At 41.3% G+C, this 24,589-nt stretch overlaps 1 protein-coding gene across 1 annotated transcript in view; it reads left to right on the top strand.

Moving 5' to 3' along the window:
* Window positions 1-24,334, top strand: part of rpa1 (replication protein A1) — a 40,509-nt gene extending 16,175 nt beyond the window's left edge. The window contains exons 13-17 of the mRNA XM_054794249.1: window positions 4,765-4,894; window positions 10,579-10,755; window positions 11,854-11,961; window positions 12,112-12,198; window positions 17,658-24,334. Coding sequence (XP_054650224.1) covers window positions 4,765-4,894; window positions 10,579-10,755; window positions 11,854-11,961; window positions 12,112-12,198; window positions 17,658-17,774 — 619 coding nt within the window. The 3' untranslated portion in view covers window positions 17,775-24,334. The remainder of the gene's footprint in view (window positions 1-4,764; window positions 4,895-10,578; window positions 10,756-11,853; window positions 11,962-12,111; window positions 12,199-17,657) is intronic.
* The last annotated feature ends 255 nt before the right edge of the window (window positions 24,335-24,589 follow it).

Below are 24,589 nucleotides of genomic sequence, written 5' to 3'. Positions count from 1 at the left end.
GCAGCTACAACTACAGTCATTATTTTAACATTTATAATTTGTAGCATTGGATTCAATGCCTGGAAAGCATCACGTTTAGGTCATTTCGTTTTTTTGGTCATGCAAAGGTCCACCACCAAGTTTTGGGCTTGCGACCAACCAGTTCAGAATCACTGTTCTAGATTGTGCTATAGGTTACCGGCATCCTGTACAGTGCTGAAATAGATTGGTTACAACAATGCATTTTAAAATGTAAAAGAACCCAGCTGAAAATGGCAAATATTTTGTAATATTTCCGACACAACTTCCTAAAGTCTTTGTCCGTGTTCTTATATCAGTTCCATCCAGAAGATATTGATTCAACAAATAGAAATTCCCAAACTCAAAACTTGGCTTGTGTATAAATAATTTGGGCCTTTATGCAGCAGCGTTAGTGTGTACCATGTGACCTTGCCCACTTATTTTTTTGCTCAGACGGCAAGTTTCTTATTGTGAAAGACTAAATGCAGTATGCGAGTGTGCACGTCAATTGGTGCTTTGAGCCAGTAGGTGGCAACAGCACATCTCGAAAGCAATCTCAACCCTCTCACCCTAAACAGAGACAGTGCAGCTCCAACCTGGCATGTTTACTTCTAGAACCGGATGAAGTCAGACCTTTCACTCACTCTTGTTGTCACTCAAGGCCAAGCGGACGTCTCTTGTCAGCCTCATTGTGACCGGAGGCTTTCACTTAGCTTCCGTTGTGACAGCAAGAAGCAAACAAAGCATTAACATTGTAAGCCGATGACCCTCAACTGTAATTATGATGTTTTGTGCCAGAATCGGGTACTTGCTACTACAAGTAGTTCCTTGTATTTGTAGGACTAACACTTCAAAATTCAAGCACAGAGGCAGAGTGGTTTGAGTCCACTGAAGTATGCACAACTGTCTGCTAGTACGGCACAGCATGTAAATGTTATATGCATTTTTCTTGTACATCTTGTACTACGTTCTTCAAAATCAGTTTGGTTAGAAGCTCTTGTTTGGAAAAACTAATACAACTACAATAATTGACAGATTGAATCAATGCCTGTTTGACTGCAGCAAAACTGAGCATTATCATTGTAAAGGCGATCTTTTTTGTTTTGTTTGTTTGTTTTTGCTTTTTTGTATTGGATCCTTGTGATCGTATTGGATTAGATAATTGGCTGACAACATATTTGTCATCATATTTTTTTCTCTCTCTCTGCCGTTTTCAGCCAAGGCTTTAATTGTAGCTTCGCTCTGATAAGGCTGCTTCCTGAGAGTTCTCTCCAACAGCCCACCCCAATCTACCCCCTTGTGTCTGCGCCTGTCCTCGTTCATTCAACACGCTGACATTTGACACGTGCAAGCCGCGGACATGCATGTCCGACAACCTGCAGTCATTATCTCGTTCCTTCATGAAGCTAGTTTGTCTCACTGACACCACGCTGAGCCGAGTCGGGATGCGCCCGCTTCCGAATGACAGCTGCACATTTTCTGCCGGATCTAATTTGTTTATGTCTCTGCTGCCTTCATCCCAGTCAGTGTTGCGTGACTGTGACGTGCCCTTTTGTTTACTGCATTCCTCATTGTCTGCCATTGTCAAGAAGTTTTTTTTTTTTTTTTTTTTTTTAATCTTTAATTTTTAGACTGGACACTGATACCAATGATAAGTTATACAAACAGTCTTCTAATAAGAAGTTCATTACATCTTTTTGTGCGTATTTGGGTTTAAACATAATATTAAATAAGAAATAATATTAGTGTGTGTGTGCGCGCATTTGCGTGTGCATAATAAAGACGACAACATGATTTTTGGAGTGTCCGTGAATGCATCTTGCTGTGGTCTCGTGATAAGGAGGAAGTGTGGTTTGGAGGAGGACTAGAGATGTGTATAATATATAATTGCTCCAATTGTACCATCTTTGTGTGTGTGTGTGTGTGTGTGTGTGTGTGTGTGTGTGTGTGTGTGTGTGTGTGTGTACACACATAAGCCAGAGGTCATCAGCGTTGAAAGGCATCATGTCCTTTTAGATTATTTTCTATGGGAAATTTTACTTTTGGTTAGAGTCCGTTTTGGTTTGACGTAAACCAAGACACCACTGTACTATACTGTATTTTTCCCATTTTTCTTTCATCTCATATTTGGTCCCAAATGCTTATACTATGTAGGAATGCATAAAGGTACGATCTGATGACTTTGAGTGCTAATATGTATACTTGTGCGGTGCACCTTTTTTGGAAAAACAAACTCCAGGTTCGTACTAGTGGATGGTAGGTCTGTATTCATTTAGTGCTTTTAATTTGACGTTGTTCCTGTCATAGTTTTACACAATCCATAATCAAGAAGATAAATTAGATTGCTATAATGTACGTATGTTTTGGTGATGTTGAAAATCTTTCCCGGCTGCACGGTAGTTACCATGGTTAGCGTGTTGGCCACACAGGCACAGTCAGGAGATCCTGAAGACCTGGGTTAGAATCTCCGTTGGGCATTTCTGTGTGGAGTTTGCATGTTCTCTCCGTGCGTGCATGGGTTTTCTCCGGGAACTCAGATTTCCTCCCACATTCCAAAAAACATGCATGTTAGGTTAATTGGCGACTCTAAATTGTCCATAGGTATGAATGTGAGTGTGAATGGTTGTTTGTCTATATGTGCCCCCAGGGTGTACCCCGCCTGTCGCCCAAAGTCAGCTGGGATAGGCTCCAACATGCCCCTGCTAGCACTGCTAATGTTAGATCCATTCTCGTCTTCAGTCATGGTCACATTGACACAAGACCCCAAATAGCTGTCCTTTGCTATGCCTGCTGGTAACCCAAATTTTAGCTTGCAGTTCAAAGCAAAAAAATCAATCGAGGCTGCTCCCATCTTAAAAAAAAAAAAAAAAAAAAAAAAAAAAAAAAAAAAAAAAAAAACACTCGTTAGTTGGGACACTCATATGCCAAAGTACCACTGTTTTAAATGACAGTTAAAAAAAACATACCGGCAGTGCTCCAGTACCTTCTCGTTTCTTTTTGGCACTTGACGTACTCCATGACAATTCAACTCACAGTGACAGTAGATACAAATAACTTTGGTCTTGTTGCAAGAGCTATCTGCCAGGGATCCGAATCTAAACTTACCATTCAAATTACCCTTTTCTTTGTCCATTTCCACTCACTATTTGTTCCCGCTTGTGGCTCCACATCCATGTTTCCTCAAACTACAGTGTGGGCCGAGGGTCAAACAGGACGTGCGCGCGTCAATCGTTTATCAAAAAATAGTGCCATTTAAGGAAATTTCCATTAACACTATTAAGTTAATGTCATTTATACATAACTTAAAAAAATTACAATAAAAAGCATGGTTATTTTAGAAATTATTGCCAAATAAGGATGTCATTTTTCGCAATGAAATCTTTGTATTGATAACACTATAGATAACAAATTTCTAAAGTGCAGACTGGTTGACATTACTTTTACCAGCTCACAGAACCTCACGCCATTTACGGACCACCCGTCTAAATGTTGGGTATCTACAGTATTGCAAATTTTTTATTCAATATGGCCCAACACTGTTTTTTTATGTCTACAGCAGCTGTTCAGGCCTCAAACTAGTTGGGTTAGAATTAATTGCACACTCTACTGGTAGTAAATCCATTATCGCTTCAGGATGATTGTACAACATAGCCTTGTTGATACGTGCTAGCTCGCTCAAATCCAAATTGATTTTCTATCCTCACTACCATTTGTAATCCTTTCCTTTACGGAACCACCTACCTTGGATGTTGAGCTATGACGAGGTGCACATCCATGTGGTCTGTTTCCATGATTCAGGTACAAGTGAAGCCACTTGCCAGATCACAGGCACAATTAAAGCATAGCCTGCAGTTGCGTAAATCAGTGAGCTCGCATTAGTCAGTGAAACGTGGAAATTGGCAGGCTACGTGTTGCTCGGGCAACAGTCTGCCTCGTTAATAAGGATGTTTTCAGTTAGTCCCGCCTGCAGGAGTACGGCACGTATTTACAACCTGACCTGTGCGCAGCTGTGCCTTGCGGTCCGAACACAAAATAGTGAGCACTTCTGATATTTGCAGCCATTTTGAACTGTTTATCTCCTCACCCCCAATTGTTGCACTCGGCTCGCTGTTGTCTTCTCTGGATTACAGGGGGGCACTGAGCGAAAATAGGTTTTTCTGATATGACTGTAACAACCCCGACCCGAGCCAGCTCATCAATCCCTCTTCTCTTGATTCATTTCTCAAGCCTGTCTCTTGTACTGACTTTCTCTCAACGCCATAAAACAAACACAAAAATAAATGTTCTGGATGGAAGAGAGCTGCCTGCTGCTCATTGACAGATGTGAAAAGGCTGTTGTATGTCCGATGGATTCAAGTGGCACACATCCACCTGGAGCCAATGAATTTTGATGCAATTTTATTTTATTTTTTTTTTTGATGAGCATATCAGACTTATACGTCATAGATCTCCAATGATTACGTTCATTACTTGCGCAAAACAACTTAACAAAGACACTTAACAAAAACAAACATGAAGTACACGCAAGCATGGTTTTACAGCCGTGCAGCAAGTGCAGACTTTCAATGTTTTGGCACCACCTGTTGGTTTGCATGTAATCTATCTCTCGACCCCAATTATGAGACATCTTTGTTGGGGGGGAAGACTTTTATATTTGCATTAATACACTCTTGGAGAGCTATCTTGCTGGGACCTATGGTCAAATGTCAATACGTTACCATTTGTAGCATATTCTTGTACACTAAAGATAACCTTTTTGTTTAGGTATGACAAGGAAGGCCATACCATGGAAGGACAGTCTCTGACGGAAATGAAAGGTGGCATTGGTGGAGGAAACACCAACTGGAAGACTCTATCCGACGTGAAGACGGAGCACCTGGGCCATGGACAGAAGGTACGAGGCCTCGATGCACTCAGAGATGCTAGACTCATTAACATTCATGATTGGTTCTTAGAGGATGTTCAAGCACAAGCACACAGAGTTCTCAACATGAAACAGCCCACACTGCATGCTGTTAAAGGCCAATGCAGGTTTATACTGTATAGCCTCTCCTCAGTATAACCTTGTCATGTCACAAAGGTTGTTTTCAGCCAGCAGCCCAGATCATTTTTTTATAATCATTAACTTATTAAATGGCTGCAACGCCGGTTATGTGTACTAAAAAGGTTCCTGATCTCCTCTTCCAGCTCATTACTCTCCTGTCTCCTCAGTCTTCCTGTTTGCTCTTGCTGAAAGTCACATTTGCCTGTGCTATTGATTACATAGACTTTATTCTTTGCCCTCTGTAATGAAATTACTGCCCGTGGATAAGGAAAATATGTGCTCTTTAATTCCCTGCTTCTTGTTTGTACTGCGGAGAGGAAAATGGTGCTCACAGAAGTGTATGAATCAACTAGAGCGGAGCCGACGCACTTTAACCTAATTTGGCATGCACTGCGTGTAGAAATCACAATATGTTGAGGAGATTAAGTTAGGAAAAGGGCAAATTGTGGATTAGGGTAACACAGCATGAAGCAGGAAACTGGTCGAGAGCAAACATCAGTCTTGAGATTGCATCACTTGTAAAGCTGTAAACAAAGTAGTTATCTGTGAGCGCCACGTAAGGAAAAATGTTTCCATGATTCAGCGCTTGGTGCGAAATCAGAAATTCAGTCAATTTGCATAATTGGCCATAGGGATGGGCGATATGACCTAACATCTATATTGCGATATATATCGCAGCCTCTTGTGGTAACAATAGACAGCGATGTATTCTTTGGCATGAAAATTACATTAAAACCATTTCAAAACAGGTCACAGGTTACAAAGGCTCCTCCCGGGACTGCTGACGTATGCAGTAGCATATTGATTCATTTCCGGTTGTCGGACGTGTGCACTCAATGTACAGTAGTTGAGCCGATACTGATACAGATAAAGTCCTGCTTCTCAAGGCCGATATCAATACTGATTACAAATAACTTTTTATATCTATTTTTCAAATGTAGATTTAACTATAGTTTGCGCACACCTGGAGGTAGGAACGACTCAAACTTGATTTGACAAACTACTTGTAGATTTTTCCTAACCAAATCATGACTTCACTAACAAAAAATTAAAAAGTGTCCGCTTTCTTTAGCCCCTGGTCGTCTCGGCCAAACATTTTGCACCTTTCAGACGCTGCGGCGATAGGAACAAGTGCTGGGCGTTGTAGCAAATTGGCGTTTCAGGTTGCTGGTAAGGTTTGATGTGTTGAAGCCCAAGGTTTTTGTTTTTTTTCCCCCACCCCCTCATCGTGGAGCAGTTGGTGCAACTAGCATGTGAAATGCCTTCTTCTAAAACAGTAAATGTTATGTTTACAAGTGAGCTCAGAGGAAGTTACGGCGAGGTTACGAGAAAAAAGGAGCGCTTCATTTGCTCACCAGCTCAGTACGGGTGATATTGCCTCATTGGAGTGTTTTTGTTTTTTTTAAAACATATTATTCTACATTTTAGTGTTGGGTCTTGTTAAACAGGTGTGCAAACTCCAAGTCGACTTGAGGTTATGGGCTGAACTGGACTTTACCCCCACAGCAACACATATTTCTGCATATTGAAAGTATTAAAAACCTTGTCCTTTTTAGCCACCATCACTGGTGAATGTAGCAGACTCATAAGCATCATCAGTGCACACACAATTGCTCAAGTTGCGAACATGACAAGACAATAACTGGGCTCAAAAAAATGTCACATGAGCACTGACAAATAGATAAGTAAGCGGCCTACATACCATTTTATCACTGTTTCCCATGCGTGCAGTGCCAGGATTGGAACATACCAACTTTTCATAATGCGCCAGGCAACTGAGGTTGTGTTTTTAGGCTGGGACAAAATGCGCATGACAACAATATCACAATCCGCGAGATGGTTAACCTGGTAGAGATTGCAACTGTGAAATGATGGGATTACATAAATGCCAGCATGCTTTTCTGTAGTTAAAATAACATTTGACTGACTTATGCCTGTTTTAAGGTGTTATTTTCTAAAGACTGCTGTCGTTTTTAGTCGTTAAATTGTTACTTTTAGTCTGAATTTGACACCTGTAGTGAGAATGGTTGTGCAACTCGTGCCACATAAAATTTTGTGGCCACTTTTAATCTTGTAATGCCAGAGGAGTAGTTGATGCTGGAATAATTATTTGATTATGCAAATCGTAAACACTTTGTTTGAGGCCTGTGATGCGGGCCAACTCAATTCTATGGGGGCTGGGTGGAATTGCAGTCTGCTGTTTGACACGTGGTTTATCATATTGTTTACATACCGATACTGGTGCCAGTTTGGTACTTTTGAAACCGTTCCGGTACTTAAACGGTGGATGAACCATTGCAAGTATATCAAATTTTGTTTCCTAGTTCATTCTCTACACTTAGCGTGATGTGTAGCTCTGGCGACGCGAACTGTTAAGGCTGTGATTGGTCTGCTTGCAGTACATTATTTCCTGTCTGTATATGACTTGTTCAGAAGGCAGACAGCCCATCTTCACCAACGCCTTGTCTTCCGATTTTGGATCGACTGATTGTCACGCATCGATTAGTTTCAGCTGCAATACCACTCCACTTCTCTCTTTAATTACCACTGTTTGCTTGAACTGTGGCACAGTGTTTTGTTTTGTTTTTCCCCTTGGCCTGCTGCACAAAAAAGTAAACAAATAAAATCAGCAAAAATGGAGCAAAAGATATACTGTCATGAGGAAAAATATGTATCACATTTTTGTTTTACTATTTTTTACAAAATAACAATTTAATGTGCCATTCTTCTAGGTTGGCAGGCCTGCATGCCTCATTTTAGTCTCACTAAATTAATGGTAACTATTAATTTAGCGACACTGAAATAGTTAGAATTAATAGTGACTATTCTTTTAGCTGCCAAGTGAGGCACCGATAGCCGCTTAGTTTTTTGTCCTGGTTACTACCGTTTATTACCGTTACTACCACAGCGCTGGTACAGTGGTACAGTGTTTCGGTACGCATTTCTAGTACAGTTCACAACTCCAAAAACTGCACACCTTTACAACTGAATTGCTTGCTGCAAACCGGGCTTTTGTGTGCTGCCTGAGGCTGCAAGAGAAGTGACCCAAGCCTCCTTCTGGTGTCCCATTAATTCTTTCCTCAGCGGTGCAAAGTGCAGGATTCTCAGTCACAGATAGTAAATGGCTTATGGCTTCACCTTTATGCTTCTTTCTGGGGTGTCACTGCAGCCCTTCTGTCGTCTGAAGGCCAACAATACAGCTTAAGTTGTCCTTCTATTTCTTCGCCCACAAATCGAGACTGCGAGCATTAGCCGGCTGTCAGGTGAAGGCCTTCTCTTGGCGTCCTCCGGCGAATAGAAAAGGTATTGACCCCGGCCTATGGAAGTTCACGCTCCTTGCGTGTGATGGGGCCCGCGACTGACAGAGGAGCTGAGTCGAGGCTGTCCTCAACCCGCCTGAGAGGAGGCAAACATTGGTGTCAAAGCCTCTCAAGACCCTCCCAAAGAAAGTCGGGTACGATTAATTACCCCTGTCACAGAGTGTCAATGCCACAATCTCCTGCTTCCGTGTGGCCTCCTTGCCCTTTGTGACAGTAACCTGCTGCCTCGTTGCGGTGGTTGTAAAGGCCTTTGACAGAAACGAGAAATAAACTTGGCTCCTCTCCCACAACGACAGCCCCGGGCAATGGCACACTAATTGACGAGGGATTTACTTGATTAATGGAACCTCTTTTGAGAGTAGGATTAGATCATGTGGGGTGTTTGAGGGGAATCATAAGCCACTGAAGAAATGCCAGCCCCTCACATCTCTGACTCTGCAGAAGTTTTGTTTCTACGTTTGCTTTAAATGATGTTTCCGTTTTCCTGTTCCAAGTGAATTGGAGCCACTTGTACAACAACAGAATGGTAACAGAATAAAATGATTCATAGTGCATTCTTATGCTACCTGCATCATAATCATGAAATGTGTTTATTTTAATTCTACTTGCAGTTTTTCCCCTACCAGTATATTAGGGAAGGCAGAGCATTTATTTTCTATACTGTGTGTGTATATAATACGTAGGGGTGCAACGATAACACAAAATTCACTGTTTGGTTCTGTTTGATACTTTTGTATTATGGTGCGATACTTTTTTGATACAAAAAGAAATTACTTCGCCCTTTTCAATTTGAATTTCATTGAGATTGCCAACATTTTTCTCACCTTAAAAGTACAGTTCTGCTGCCCCATATAAGACCAAAACCAGCACCATATAATAATAAGAATAAATGAATCTGATGGAGATCCATGTGCTGCATTCTTAGCAGCAGAGTAAATATTACAAAGGAATAATAAATCCTTAAAAATCAAAGCTCTACCATACCAATCATCCGGTGTACATTCTCAGCAGCATATTAAACAAAAAATAGGTCGACAGCAATAAAAGTAGCTATCGTTAGGTCCATATCTTTTGCCCTCTTCGTCTAAATGACCCGGGTAAGGTTTGTAGCATGTGTGCTCCTTGTTTTTGTCCGTTTCCAGTTGTTTTCACATCGTGGTGATGTCGGCGTAAATGCATTGTCATGTTGGTTGTATTTCCAGAGTTTAGCATTGTGTGACATTTGCGACACACTGTTTTGTTGCCATGAGGTTCATACTTGAAATGAAATCCAGAGTGGTAAACACCAGGTCTGACGGCTGGTGGAAGATCTTCAACATCAGGGAAGGCATTAGTCATGTTTCTGTTAGCTAGCCTGCATGTAGCTTCTGTCAGCAGCATGCTATGAATGTGAGAGGCAGAGCTCAGTGGCTCTGTGCTTGACAATGCAACTTATTCCACAGTAGTCACCGTCAGAAGTTGATAAATTAAATATAAAACTGCGTATTGTTCGATACAGGTGTCACGGTCCCGTACGCGTGTGTATTGAACGGTTCGATACGGATACAAGTATTGTTGCACCACGAGTAATCAGAGCACAACAGAAGTAGTTGAAAAGGAAAACTGTACTTTTTGGGTGAATTTTGAATTATGTGAGACAAGAACACACGTCTTTCCCTTTTGTGTGTTCTGCCCTCTGTAAGGCACATTGACCTCTGACCTCACTCAATTGTGGATGAATGGACTGACAACCAGTGCAGAGGTCTCGCAGAAGTATCATTTCTAAACATTTGCATGAAGTTGTGGTGCTTTAGTGGCGCCTTCTCAGCGCAGGAGTAATGCCTCCCAGTTTTCATTTCTTCATTACAGCACATTCAGGCCTCTCCGCTCCCCTCGTCTTTGTATTCATCTATTTATGAATGTGAAATCCATTTCCCTTGCTTTGGGTATTTTCCATTCCAACAAGGGATGTCTCCTAAAAGCTATTTATGTGCAGCCGGTGTCTAAGGCTCGCTTCGGTGCCAGAGGCAGCAGGCACCACGTTCATTTGCATTTACGTCGTCGCCATTAGGATTCTGCACTCGACCAGTGCTGCTCCCTGTGTGCTCGTATAACACCACTAAAACACCGTCCTTGTCTTTACTTTGTCCACTTCATTTTTATGCTTGAAGCATAGGTCATGAAAGAGCTACCTCTCTCCAAAAAAAAAGATTTTGTCTTTCTTCCTGGTTTCAGGCTGACTACTACACATGCATCGCCACCATTGTGTACCTCCGCAAGGAAAACTGCCTGTACCAGGCCTGTCCGAGCCAAGACTGCAACAAGAAAGTGGTGGACCAGCAGAATGGGATGTTCCGCTGCGAAAAGTGTGACAAAGAGTTTCCCAACTTCAAATACCGCCTCATCCTGTCTGTAAGTGACTCAGCACTGGGCTCCCTCAGGCCGCATCCATTGTGATGTGCATGCTTTTTTTATTCCGGATGATAGATTATGCAGTAAAACAATGCACAAATACCAGTCCACATGGAGATGGTTGGTGTTTTTTTTTGTTTTTTTAAACATGCTGTTTAAGGAAAATATACCCTTGTGGATTCAGCCTAAAACTTCCTCTTACCCTCACACAAAAAGCTGATACATGCAAATATTCATAGCTTGCATGCATGTTCTGTCTTTGTCCTTCACTTAAGAGGCGCCTTCTTAACCATTTTTCTTCTTTTGTGAAGAAGTTATTGATAATTGTTCTTTTTGAATGTATTTTCAATGGGATGGGAGAGTATGTACCTACAGTATCTTGCGTGCCAGCATTCTATTGAACGGAATAATGCTGCCTGAAGGAGTTGTGCCATAATGGAGGTTTGTGTGAAAACATCCCAATTTTTTCCAGTTATTGCACTTCAAGTTGTGAAAGTCCAGTTATATTTATAACTGTTATTTTTCAGGGACCTTTTTAAAATGGGTCAACAATTTAAAGCTGCTCTACAGAAATGGCGGTTGCTCAAGCCTTGACAGTTTGTGCCCCGAATTCCTCACAGGTGTTCCATCTTTTCTGGAGTACTTACTACCTCCTCTGTCTGCATAAAAGCTGTGTTTGGAATACGCTGTGGTACTATACCCTCGTGAGGATCAGCTGAACATTATTGTACTACAGAAAGTAATGTGTCGAGACGGAAGTGGCAAGAAGAAGGCAATTAAGAATGCATGACGGATCAACTTAACACTTGAAATGTAGGTTTTTCCTACAGAGAAACGGAGGTGTTCTAAAACCTTTGAACAGTAGTGTAGCTCAACTAACCATAGATGACATCCTGTTCTTCTTGAGACCACTTGTTGCAGACAAGTAGTGCACACCATTTAGCTTAATTGCTACAAGACGATGAATTAACCAAATATTAGCCAATGCGCTGTGTTTAAGTGCAGTCATGCTTAGCTGCATGTTTTTATGATATGTTCTTTATTAGATGTAAAGGTCACCTCAAGCATCTAACGTCAGTGTTCCTTTGTGTTTGTCAGGCCAATATTTCAGATTACGTCGACAACCAGTGGGTGACCTGCTTCCAAGAGAGCGCAGAGGCCATTTTGGGCCAGAACGCAGCTTATCTGGGACAGCTGAAGGACTCTGTAAGATTTTTTTTTTTTTTTTATCAGTGGTCTCAGGAAACGTGTGCATTTAAACTACTCTTCTCCCCTTAAATTCTGCAAGACGTGCACTCAAGTCTCTTCCGTTGGCAAGCCTGCATAGATGATGCAAACGTCTCACGTTGTTTTCAGAATGAAACTGCCTTTGATGAGATCTTCCAGAATGCCAACTTCAGCACATTTGTGTTCCGCAACAGAGTGAAGCTTGAAACGTATAACGTAAGTTATTGTGCAGCCTGTTCTTTGTGCAACATGATTGACCCGACAACGTTTTTTTGGGGCGGGGGGGGGGGGGATCTATCCCCTAAAGGTCCATTTCGTCATGAACATGCTCTCTTTTTGCCTGACAGTGGATGCTCATTTTCAGTGGCTTTAAGAGGCACACACAGAGATACATGCATAGCTTTGTTGCGGTCACTGTTTCCTAGGCCACACAGACAGAGGGTTGTTTTGTGGCGCATAAAAGAATTGATTGGGCTGGGGCTCTGAGCAGGAAGCTTGGAGTCTAGCCAGTGGCAGCATCCGCCTATGTCCCACAGAAGAGGCCACTGTGCAGCTCTTGCTGGGCCAACGGAGCTGCTGCAAACACACACTGCGTGGCCGCTGCCTCCAAAAAACACGTTTGCATCAACACCTGCAAAACGCCTCCTTAGTACTCCCGCCCAGCCGTCGTGTGATGAATGTCACATGGACAGCCTAATGTAACACCGCCATCTTCTTCAGTTAAAATAAAGTCCAGAACAAAATCCAATTAGTCTTCAATTGTTTTATAGCTGCCCTTTGAGAAGCGTAGTATCATCGTAACACCAGCAGGACAAGAATGCACTTTCTCAGCATTTTTGAAGGTCACCAAGCGCACCTGTTATCAGGCGTTTCTTTTAAATAGCCATAAAAAAAGCCTCCATTAAACCAAAAATTCATACAACCGATGCAACAAGTATTTTATCGATATTTTATCTGCAGTTCTGCTGACAGTACAGTAGAATGTTGATCAGTCAGTTTCCAACCGTCCGACAAGTAAGCTGTTCATTTAAATTCAAGTGTAAAAAAAAAAAAAAAAAAGTTAAGCACTTAATATCAAAGTCTTAAACGTATAAAACGGTCATGTTGATAACAAGTAACACTACTTAGTTTTCCAGCTGTTTTTACATTAACATAATGCTTTAGAGAGCTTCTGTCTTACTTTGGTTGAATTGTAACCTAAATGGGTTTTATTCAGGTTGGCTTGCAAGTGTCAAGTGTTCATATTATCTGTAACCACCGTCTTCTTGCATCATAATAAACACGCATTGTCACACTTGCTCATCAGTGCGGGCATGTGACCATAAGGAAGGCCTCAGATTCATCAGCGGAGGATTAATGGAGACAAAACGAGTATAACGTGTTAACATGCAGCGTAATAGCCGCGGTAGACATGACCTTCCCATCTAGACGGCTGCGGGGGCGCTGGTGGCATTTAACGCTTGCCTGCTACTTTTTGTGCAAACACCAGAGAAAAATGTCTGTCACATTAAGTACTGTGCAGCGAAGATGGAAAACTTTCCATTATCGGTTATATCAAATCTGTTTTTACACATCAAACACTCGCATAGTGATGTGTTTTTATCTGAATCTGCAAATACCACCTTTTGTAAAGCCACGTTGCCTCCAAGCAGTAAACTTTGGGCCCACAGTTTGGATTTGATGGCGATAGCAGCACTGGCTATGTAAACAAAGTGACACATCACGCCATACCTGTGAAATGCAAGAAGTTGGTGTGTTGTCAGCATTCAGCAGCTTTATCAGCTTCCGTATGCGCTTTAAAATGTTGGTTGCACTATTCAGCTGTTGGTGTGAAACTCTTCCCCTTGCCCTGCTATTGTTTACAATCAAGTCATCAAGATTACTAATGTTCGCTGAGCAGTTTGCTCCTTCACGCTACTGACCATGTGGTCATAAAGAGCGAGATTTTCCTTTCCACTTTCTCATGCAATCCAAGTCATTATTAAAGTTTTTTTTTTTAAACTATCTTATATGATTTTTAAAATTTGGGAAATAACAGCCTCTGTCCAATTATCACCTGCTTCGAATTATCATCCTGTCCTCTGTAGTTTAGTAAATGAATGCCCTGGCTATAATTGGAGCATTTTAGGGTAGAATCGATATACATCACAGCGCATTAAAATTGGGTAGCAACCTTCTGTGACCAGTATCATGCTAATCACTACAATCTACAAGCTATTTCTTTGCATCTGTTAATGTAGGTGACCAGTATTTTAATGGTCATTTTAAATTTAAGTAATTTGTAATTATTTGTATTGCTCATATTATTTTCACCAACCAGATACTTGGCTATGAAATTTCATTGACGGTTCCAAGTAGGGTTGGGCATCAGGATCTCGAGAATCGATGGGAATCGGCACTAACATTACGATTCTCCCGGGATCGTTCAAATGTTTTTACTTCGATTCCTAGTTTCGATGCCAACTCAGCCGACTGGAAGAAATAGCTGTGAACACCAACAAAAAAGAAGCCGGCTAGCACCAAGTGAAGAAGAAGCGGCCCACAAGTTTGGCGTAACTTCATAAAAAGCACGGTCGGCTGAGTGCAGCGTTTGCAACACAATGATAATAATGCAAAGGAGGGTGCACGATCAGTGTGATTCATTTCACACAAGTGAATAGTTTATACATGTGTGAAATTAGCAACAGTCCAGGGGCCTTCTCAACTCACACAACATACTTACGATCTTCAAAATAAGACCATTTATGGCCATATCCCGTTTACTTGTGTGAACAAAACAAGGGTGTCATAAAAATGGCTTACACCAACATTGAGGCAGCAAACAAAGCATACAACTTTTTCAAAAGTAAACATCTTACGTGAAAGTGCACTCCTGTAAAAAGAAACGTCATAACATTTATATTCAAGTTGGATACTTTGATATTTACACACTGGTTGAAAATAGCCCTGAGAAGTTCAGACATTTCATCCAAAAAGAGCTCCGTTTAGCTAGCGCCTTCATTTAAACCATGCAAACTTTTATGACCCTGCCTCTTAAAAGCATCAGAATCGAGAATCGGTAGGTAGCGGAATCAAAACGAGGAATCTGAATCGGAACGGCATCGTTCAAATTCAGACGATGCCCAACCCTAATCCAACTATCGGATCACACAGATTGTACAGCTTCTGGATGACAAACCCTGGCATCTTCCTGCTCACACGGGCCTGCTGTCTCAGGCGAGAGGGGAAACTTACCACTCAACCAGATAGGGAATTTATCTGCTGCAGGCCTGCCTGATCAGTTCATTGACACGCAACAGAAGCAAGGGCTTCTTCCATGTGCTCCTTGTATAACAGCGAATGGTTTGTTTTTGAGGAATGGTATAATGCTAGGGACATCATTTCTTTTCAGTGTTCTGTGGCCCTGCTGTGTTTTCTGCAGGATTTGGTTGAAAGAGGAAAGTCTGTTTCCACAATCGTGGCATATTTGGAATGTATGCTTGCTATGTAAGCATGGGAGATAAGCGAGTCGGGCAGCACCCTTTGGTAAACCATTTTATGAAGCGGCTACGTTTTAAACTCCTGGTTTCTCGATCCCTGATTCCCAGTTGGGATCTGTCCATGGTGGTGGATGCCCTTCCGCATTGTTCATTCTAGCCAATCAATGCTGTGGGGATAACATTTCTCTTTGAAGCAGGGGTAGCAAAGCACGTGAGTGACCTGCAGGCTTTCTCTATTAGACCAGCATATTTACAGTTTGCTTCAGGGCTGATCAGGGTCTGCATGCAGCCTACCCTGCTTTCGTGCCTAAGGTGATGGACTCTCTGTGTTCCACTGGAGGTGAGGGCTTTTCGCAACTATGGAGGAGTGGAGACTTAACTAGTTGTGCCCCGTGAGGGCATTGCACTTGTACTGTATGTTGTAGGACTGTCCTGATCTGATATTGATATCGGCTATCAGCCAAAAAGAACAATATCGTCCATGCCAGACTCCGCGCCTGCACTTCTAGTCGTCAAGCAGAACCCACGTGATCACAACAGTGTGCAAGCTTGTGCTAGCGTGTTTAGCGAAGAGTACAAGAGTACCGCGTGGCTGTGTTTTTCGTTAAAGTCCAAAAAAGACATTGCAGCTGAGTGCAAAACCTGTCATGCACCAGTTTCTTATTGTGGCACAGACCCAATCTCATCGTGCATTTGAAGGACGATTTTGGCAACACCGACGGCTTCCTGAAACATCCACCGCTGTTTGAAACATTTGCGAAGCGTGAGAAACCTCCACGGGACGGCAAAATCATTAGCTGTAAGAGGAAAGACCGTGACGAGTAATGTCGGGTTTCAACGCTTCATTGAGCACATCGAGCCTCACTAGATCATGCCTGTTATAAACTATACACCAGAGGCATCAATAAGTCAATGGTAGGAGTGTCACAAGACAACTCAGGAGACGAGACGATGCACGAAAGCGAGACGAGATTTTAACATGAATTTTAAGAAAAGTACAATGGAAAGAATGACTGTACAAACTTGTTTATTGAACACAGTCCAAAAACACTGCAGGTGTGTTTTGAAATGTTTATTTTCCCACAAATTGACGCTCAAAGATATTGTCAACATTCTTGAGGCCAAATAAACCACTGTTATAATAAATAAATAACAATACAGCTCAGTGTTTCTCTTGTCTACTTGTATTTGTGTGTCGGGGCTGTCCAGCTATTCTTTGATCGTTATAATTAAAAAGAATTAGAATAAAAAACATGATACATATATTTAAAGACAAATCTTTGTTATTAGTATCAACATTTTAGCTTTTTGTAGTTACATTATGCCTTTTTGCTCTTTTTTTTTTTAATCTTTTGCCGGGATGGTTCTGCAATGATGGCCCATGGGCCACACTTTGGACCCCCAATGCGTGTTTTGCCAGGAAGGTGAGTGTGTCCAAGATTTGCCTTGTTGGCCCTGTTGGTCACGGGCTGGGTTGCATTATGGAGGTTTTTATTTATTATTATTTTTTTTTTTTTTACACACAGCTTTCAGACGTGCATTGCACGCACGGCGTTACGGAGGTAACGGTTTCATCATATTGTGCTACGTTGTTTATAAACGACTGTTCAACAGAGGTTTTTCCTTTTTCAATGAAGATATTTCAAAATAACACATTTTAGAACTAATTATGAAACTGTCAATCTGTGATATTTTTGCTCAAGGTTATCTATCATACCATCAGAATCTCATACCGGCCCATGCCTAGCGGGGAGCTTAGCTTGTCTGCTGCCATCTGGGAGATGGCCATATGTCCCAAAGTGAAACACTGAGCGAAGTTAGAAAAAGAACGCCAGGTTACTCAATGTAACCTTGGTTCTTTGACAACAGCGAGGTTACTCACCTTTTGATTCTCTCCTTGCAGGCACGGTGGGAAATCGTTTTGAATGATTTGGAGGGAGGGTTTGGCTGTGTTAAAAGAAGGGGCGTGACTCCGTTGTTGTCATTGGAGCTTCCGTAGTGATGCATGTCTCGGCTGTATCCCATCGTGAAACCCCTCATTTTGTTAGCGAAGAAGCAAGGTTTACGTTGAGTACTGGTCGAACTTCAGACTGTACTACTTGATGGGAAGATGGTTCAAGTTGCACCTGTGACAAGCACATGCAAGGCTAATCAGATTCTTGTAAAAATGTTGAATACAACTGTGTCTCTTGTCAGGATGAATCCAGGATCAAGGCAACGGTGATGGACGTGAAGCCTGTCGACCACAAGGACTACTGCAAGAGGTTGCTCATGAACATCAGGAAAATACAAGCCAACAAATTATGTGTGTAGCTCATATATTTTGATTTCTCCAGTATTTCCTTGTGAGTATCCTCTTGACACTGAAAATTGTGCCGGTCTTTGGCAAAAAAGCTGCGATGATTTTGCAAACATCTTTCTCTGAACAGAACAAACACTTCTATTGTAATGTGGCCATGCGTGTAAGTCTGGGTCAGCGAGTCACAAAAGACATCAGCAGCGCGTCTTGTCTTAAGTCAGCCAGTTGTGACTTCATGCACTGTGGTTGTGGAATACAATTTACCCCTTTTTTTTTTTTTTTTTTGCATTGTGACACGCGCTGCAAGTTGCTGGACTGGACCTGCAGAGCCACGATAAGTCTGTTTATACTCTATTTTCATTTTCCTCCCGCTCTCTTACTTCCAAGCGCATTGCAGAGGAAATGCTCTTCTATTTAAGCAGGTCGCAAGTGTTTTTGTAACAGTTTTTCTGTTCTCCATTTGAATCTTTGACTTCTGTTTGTGATAATTACGTTACTATTTGCGATTATATTTGTATTCTAACGTGACTAAAATAAAAACACATGTGGGTTATTGGTTCTCATGACATGTTTAGCGGATGTATGTCTGCTATTTGACAGTTCCTCAAAGGACCCGACACCTCAACGCAGCAGCTGGCTGCATCCATTGACCCGTGCGGAGGTGGACACTTTGAATTGTAACAACTTGGTTCCGTTCACTGCAGACGTGCTTTGCTTATTTGAGATATTTTTCCACCTTTACAACCACTTTCCGTGTCAAGTTGCAGCAATTTTCAGCAACTCTGACCGTAGTGGATTACATTTCAGCGTTATTTACACATGGCGGCTCTTGGAGAACTACTCATGCCACTTCCATCTGTCATCTGGGTTTTATATTTTGATTGCGAGAAATAATTGTCGATCAGAGGAAATGTGTGTAACTGACTGAACTGCCTTGCTTATTCAGTAGTGGTGTTTGCTCACATTAGCAGCAAATGAGCACAGCTAAATGGCTGTTTTGTGAGAATGTATGCCTACTGTAATACAGTGTCAATTGAATTTAGTAAATGTAAATTTACATTTAGTAATAATTTCAGATAAGCATAGTAATTGACAGGTTTAACAGCCGTTTGTTAGGTCTGCAAATGTGTACATGACAGGTGAAATATTAATACATTATAATAAATTGTAGTTTTACACCCCTGCAACCTAAAACCACAATAATACACATTATGCTTCACTGCTCTTGGAAAACTGAAGGTCCTCCTGGCAAAAGTTAAACACACATTTGGACTTTGCCTGTAAGTTTCAGTAAATACGACCCCCGAAAAGCAGTTATACTGTCCTAAAGGACATTTAGTGATGCAGATCAGGAGAGGAAGAAATGACGATGCACAAACAGTAGAGAGTGGAGGATTTTTAAAGTGAGGCAGCTAAAGAAAAATAAAGCAAAACTTTTTTGTTGTTGTTCCTGTTCCTCACTTTGGGTGAGAGGCGGGGTACACCCTGGACTGGTCGCCAGTTACCCCAACATGTATGTTTCTTTGGAATGTGGGAGGAACGCACGGGCAGAACATGAAAACGCCACACAGAGATGCTCAAGCGCAGATTAGAATATACATTAACATTAGCCAATGACGACACAACCAAACACAAAATGCAGTTTTTAAATGAAACCTTTTGTTGAAGCGATATCTTGGATTTTTTTGTCATGAGGTTGTATGCCTTCCCCATCAGCAGTGTACTACAGCAACAGTGACTTACCCCCCAGTTGGTGCTGTGAGTTCAGTTCAGGTTGGAGAGCCGTGACAAGGAACGTAGTTCCGCTGAGTTGCTGCGGCCATCTGAGTGAAGAGTTGAACTTCTCAAAACAACAAAAGAATAATACATTTGCGTCACGAAAATGCCTCCTCAAAAAAATTCGACTTCACAAAACACTCGCCGTTATATTTGTCTCCCCGAGTGTCCCTCGTTGCCTTTGTATTCATGTGTATGTGATGAAGACGCTCGCGGTAATGCCACTCTTCCTCCGCAACAAAGCGCCGCGGCCATCTTGTTTACATACATGTGTTCCACAGCGGAAGAAGACGCAAGCAGCACGACACGGGGGTGACGGTCTGCCTTCCGAGGCAGCCCACCACCACAGCTTCAAAAACATCCTCGGGGAAACCCTGCATCCCTATATCGTATAAAACCGATTCCTATAGGACGTTCAAAGTTCATGTCTGGCGATTGGTGGACAATAGTGATTCCAGTCTAACGTTGCTCCACGATTGCTCCCCTACTGTGCTCACTCACAGACAGTCAGTCGTCACACTGTGCTCATAGTCTGTCAGCTATTGTATGTGACCTTGCTCTCTGCTGCTGCTGCTGCTTGTTAAGCAGTGATTTGTCTTAGGACAAGTGAGTCCCAGCAGGCCCTCACAATGTGTGCACACCTGACACGCATGGAGCTGAACAGCCAGGCGGACCACTCCTGGGGCACTGCTGTAATGAATGGGCCTACCATTGTTTGTGTTTGTCAAGATTCATGGGTACTGCTCCTATGGGCCAGTGGTATTTGCTTATGAGGGCATGCAGCAGTCCAAGCAGGGGATTTTGTGTTGACCGACACAGCATGGCTTGTCTTTATCGACAGTACTGATGAGACTTGTGCAATTGTCGGACATGTGGAAAAGTCGAAGTAAGAGCAGACGATCGCATGATAGTGCAGGCGGATCTTTAAAAATTAATATTGCAATTTAACCACATTTTATTAAATAGTATCGTAACACTGTTTTAATTTAGAAAGGCTCTATGATTTAAGTAGGATTTCAACAAATGTTAAGCTAGGCATATTCAAATACTATTGGATAGTTGGTGAGAATACGGATCCTTGCAGCTCTTTTCTTTGCCTCAGTCGCCGAAAGTTAAAGTTTGGATTTTTTGACATGAAGTCGTATGACATCCCCATCAACAGCGACTAGACCCCCTACTTGGTCTCCTAAGTCCAGTTCTGGTCAGAGTTTGGTGATGAATGTAGTTGCTGGGGTTTCACAAGTAAGGAGTTTGGCTTCTCAAAACAATATGCGTTCAAAAGAGTAATACATTTGCATCACAAAAATGCCTGTTTGAAAAAAATCAGACCTCACAAATCGCTCGGCATTATAAATGTCTCCCGGCGTATCCCTGCACACTGTCTCGTCTCCTTTCTTGTGTACGTGACGAAGACGCTGTTGTTGATACACTACACTGCTGATGTCATACGACTTCATGTCAACAAATGCGAACTATCCCATTAAATATAAAGTGCCAGGAATGCACAATGATCTCCAAGAAAGAAAGAAAGATGGATTTAGCTGTGCTTTACGTGGGTATACAGTCGTCATCCCTCGCCATTTCACGGTTTGCAGCTTCATTCAATCACAGTTTTTCAAAATATTATATATCGCTGTTCGTAATTGACAACGGCCTATTCGTCAGAATTATGCATATTTATGCAATTTTTTTATTTATTCTTGGCCTAAATGAAGCATTTTCAAGCATAAAAATGACTAAATGAATGAAAATACAAATATAAGGCATTCAGAAGTCTCATTCAAAGACGTGATATGTGGGATTCTACACTGGTCACTTGGTGTCAGTACGTTTACACTGATGAGCCAATAGTCACTGCAGTCCAGAAAAAAACAAGGAACTCTCCCAATGCCAATGTGTGAGTATCTGTTATGTCTATAATGTCTTATTTTGTCTTATTGTGTTTACTACTGTACTGTATATTGGGGGCAAAGGTGTCTTTAGGGCTGTTATTTCATGTCTAGAGGGCTCTGTTATTTATTTATAACACGTATTTAGAAGGTCGTAAACAGGTTTTCTATGCTCTAACTATGAAAATATTCCGTTTATAAATAATTACTACTTCGCAGAAATTCAGTTTCACGGTTGGGCCAATAAAATGATAAAAAAAGGGATTCATGTAACGCATGTTTTTAGTTAATAGTCTGTTTGGTGATGGTTATTTAGGTTTTCATGGCATTTCCCATTATATTGATGATCCATCCATCTTTTTTCTGTCCCACCTGTCCTCTTTAGGGTCAATTATAGTCCTAGGCGACATCCTGGACTGGTCACCAGTCAATCACAGGGCACATGTAGATAACCATTCACATGTTATGCATGTTCCAGCGGAGATTCAAGCCCCGATCTCCTGACTATGAGACAGACGTGCCAACTAGAGATGCTTAATATTAGGACTGTAGATTATGCTTCTTTTACTGTGATGCCAATTTGTTTTAACCATTTTGTCTCAACAGAATAGTCATTCTTTTTAAAATCATGACCAATAGTCAACTATTTTAACACGTCCCATTACCAACCCCAACGATACCATTTGGAAAGCTGCACATTTCTATGTGGCACAAACATCTGTACAAGAACAAAGTGTAAAAGTATGAAACGCTGGACTAATACAACCAGTAAAATGACACTCCCCTGTCATAATACCACTTTACAGTCATTGCAAATGAGGCGAAACTTGGAAATAATTAGAGACTGCGGACATACTGAACTAGCAAGTTGCTCTGTGGAGCGAGGTCTCACTCGTGCGTTAATACCGGCAGCAAAAAAAAACTACAGAAATGATCCCATATCTCATTTTTATGCCAATATTGGCCATCCCGAGTGCCAACCACTACTTCGCTGTGCCGCCTTAGTTTTTATTTCACTAATATTGAAAAAGATTGATTTTGTCTTCAAAATATTTTATGAAAAGAGGTCTTCTATTTGGGTCAATACGGTAACTGCAAGGTAAATGCGAGGCTAACAAGAGGAATGTTTTTCAATTGAAATATGTAACACGGGCCAGAGTTAAAATATCATGTGTGTGCGTTGATTTCAGGTACATCTGTGTGATCTAGTGTGTGTCTTCAGTCTAATTTCCATATGGATGAATGATGATAGTAGCAGGACATGTCCTGCAGCCGTTTTATTTTTTAGAAGACCGGAATCAGCACCACAGGGGCGTCCTGAATGGTGCCAGTAGAATAATTTTCACATCCTCATTACATTGAAGAAGGGAAAGAAATAAATAAAAGAGCACACATCAAAGGTTTAGCACTACCAGAGTAGAAATTACTATTCCTCGTATGGTGTCCAATATGAAAATAACTTTGAAGTTTCGGTGTTAGTCTTTTGTAAATCCCCACAAAGGAACTGACGAGATCTGCAGGTCGTCATTGTGCGCGTACACCCGTGCGGGTGACCTTGTCTAAGGTAGGTTTACTTTCATTCGGTTGCTCTGTGTTCTCGTCAGTGGGGTATTCAGGGTTGATGCAAGCGTAAAAAAACATGTAATTAGACTGCGAGCTCCTTGACTTGGTGATAACCTGACAGTTTATTAGGTATACAGTTGTCCCTCGCTACGTCGCCGTTCGAATTTTGCGGCTTCACTCTAGCAGTTTTTCCAAAATATATTAATTCATAAATCATGCTGTTTTGTGGTTGAATACGGCCTATTGGTAAAAAAAAAAAAAAAAAAAAAAAAGCATGCATAGTTAAGCAAATTGCACCTATTTTGTTGCCTAAATGAAGCATTTTCAAGCATAAAAATGGCAAACTGAACTAAAATACAAATGTAAGGCATTAAGTAGACGCATTCAGATTGTGGTATGCAGTATTCAACACTGGTCACTAGATGTCAGCAGATGAAACGTACAAGCGCCGAAGACTTGATCACCGGAACGACAGGATTTTATTGCAGTTTTGAATCTCACAAAAAAAAAAAAATCTCACAACAGGCACAAGAATCAAAACATAAAAACTTTAACGATAGCACGGGCTACTGTTGCGGCCGTAATCCAGTTTAAACTCAACTCTGAACTCCCAACATCACATCCCGTCTACACGCCCGGAACGCATTTATTGCAGCACACACGAGCATTTGTCTTAAATGGCTTATTTTCTCAGATGATGTCTACTGTATTGCGTAATATGAGTGTAAGGATGACTACGGGGTGGTGTTTCATGTCTCCAGGTTCCATATTTAGACGGTCGTTAGCAGGTTTTATATGCTCTATGAAAATATTACATTTTATAAATAAGGAATTCTACTTAAATTTGACGGGTCTGGAACCGATTAAACGCGATAAACGAGAGATTACTGTGCTTCCATAACATTAATGGCCGTCTTGCAACATGTCCTCGAGGGTTATGGTGTTATATATTCTACTAATATTTTATATCTATACCATAAATATTTATTAGAAAGGCCAAATGCATTTTCATGAACATTATTTTGTAATAATTTTCGCAAATTGCTAATTATGCTTCAATGTTATATTCTGTACTGTGCAATACTAGCGTAATCGTTTTAATGAGCTTTTTCCACAGCAGTCATTCTGAAATAGTAAACGATAAATGAAAGGAGGAAAACAATTTGAAGCAATCTTTGCAGAGCGAGGTGGAACTATGGAGAGGAATGCACGGATGTGTGTGAATTTGAAAGCAACAAAAAGATTTGCAAGCAAAATAAAAAAAAGTTTTTTACCAAAATTATTCAAAGGCTGCTTTTGTTTTGCCAACTCTACATTTGGTTCGTGTTTCCTGATCTTTTCTTTGTATTTCTGGAAGTTTTCTTTGCAGTTCTCAAAGTTTTGTTTGTGTTTCTTGTTTTTATTTTTGTGTTAGAAGCCTTTTTTTTTTTTTTTTCTTTGGTCAAAAAGACACACATTTCTCTCCATATGGAACAAAGCTTTTCAATTCTGGTGAGATCAAGGTGCAAATACGGGAATGTACGTATTATTAGTTGGCGTCACCATGGCACCCAAGTAATGATGAATTCTAATGGCACAGCCTTCCCCCACAATCCAGCCTT

The sequence above is a fragment of the Dunckerocampus dactyliophorus genome, chromosome 12 (genome assembly GCF_027744805.1).
Source record: "Dunckerocampus dactyliophorus isolate RoL2022-P2 chromosome 12, RoL_Ddac_1.1, whole genome shotgun sequence".
Classification (NCBI taxonomy): domain Eukaryota; kingdom Metazoa; phylum Chordata; class Actinopteri; order Syngnathiformes; family Syngnathidae; genus Dunckerocampus; species Dunckerocampus dactyliophorus.
This window is presented reverse-complemented; position numbering and strand designations above follow the sequence as displayed.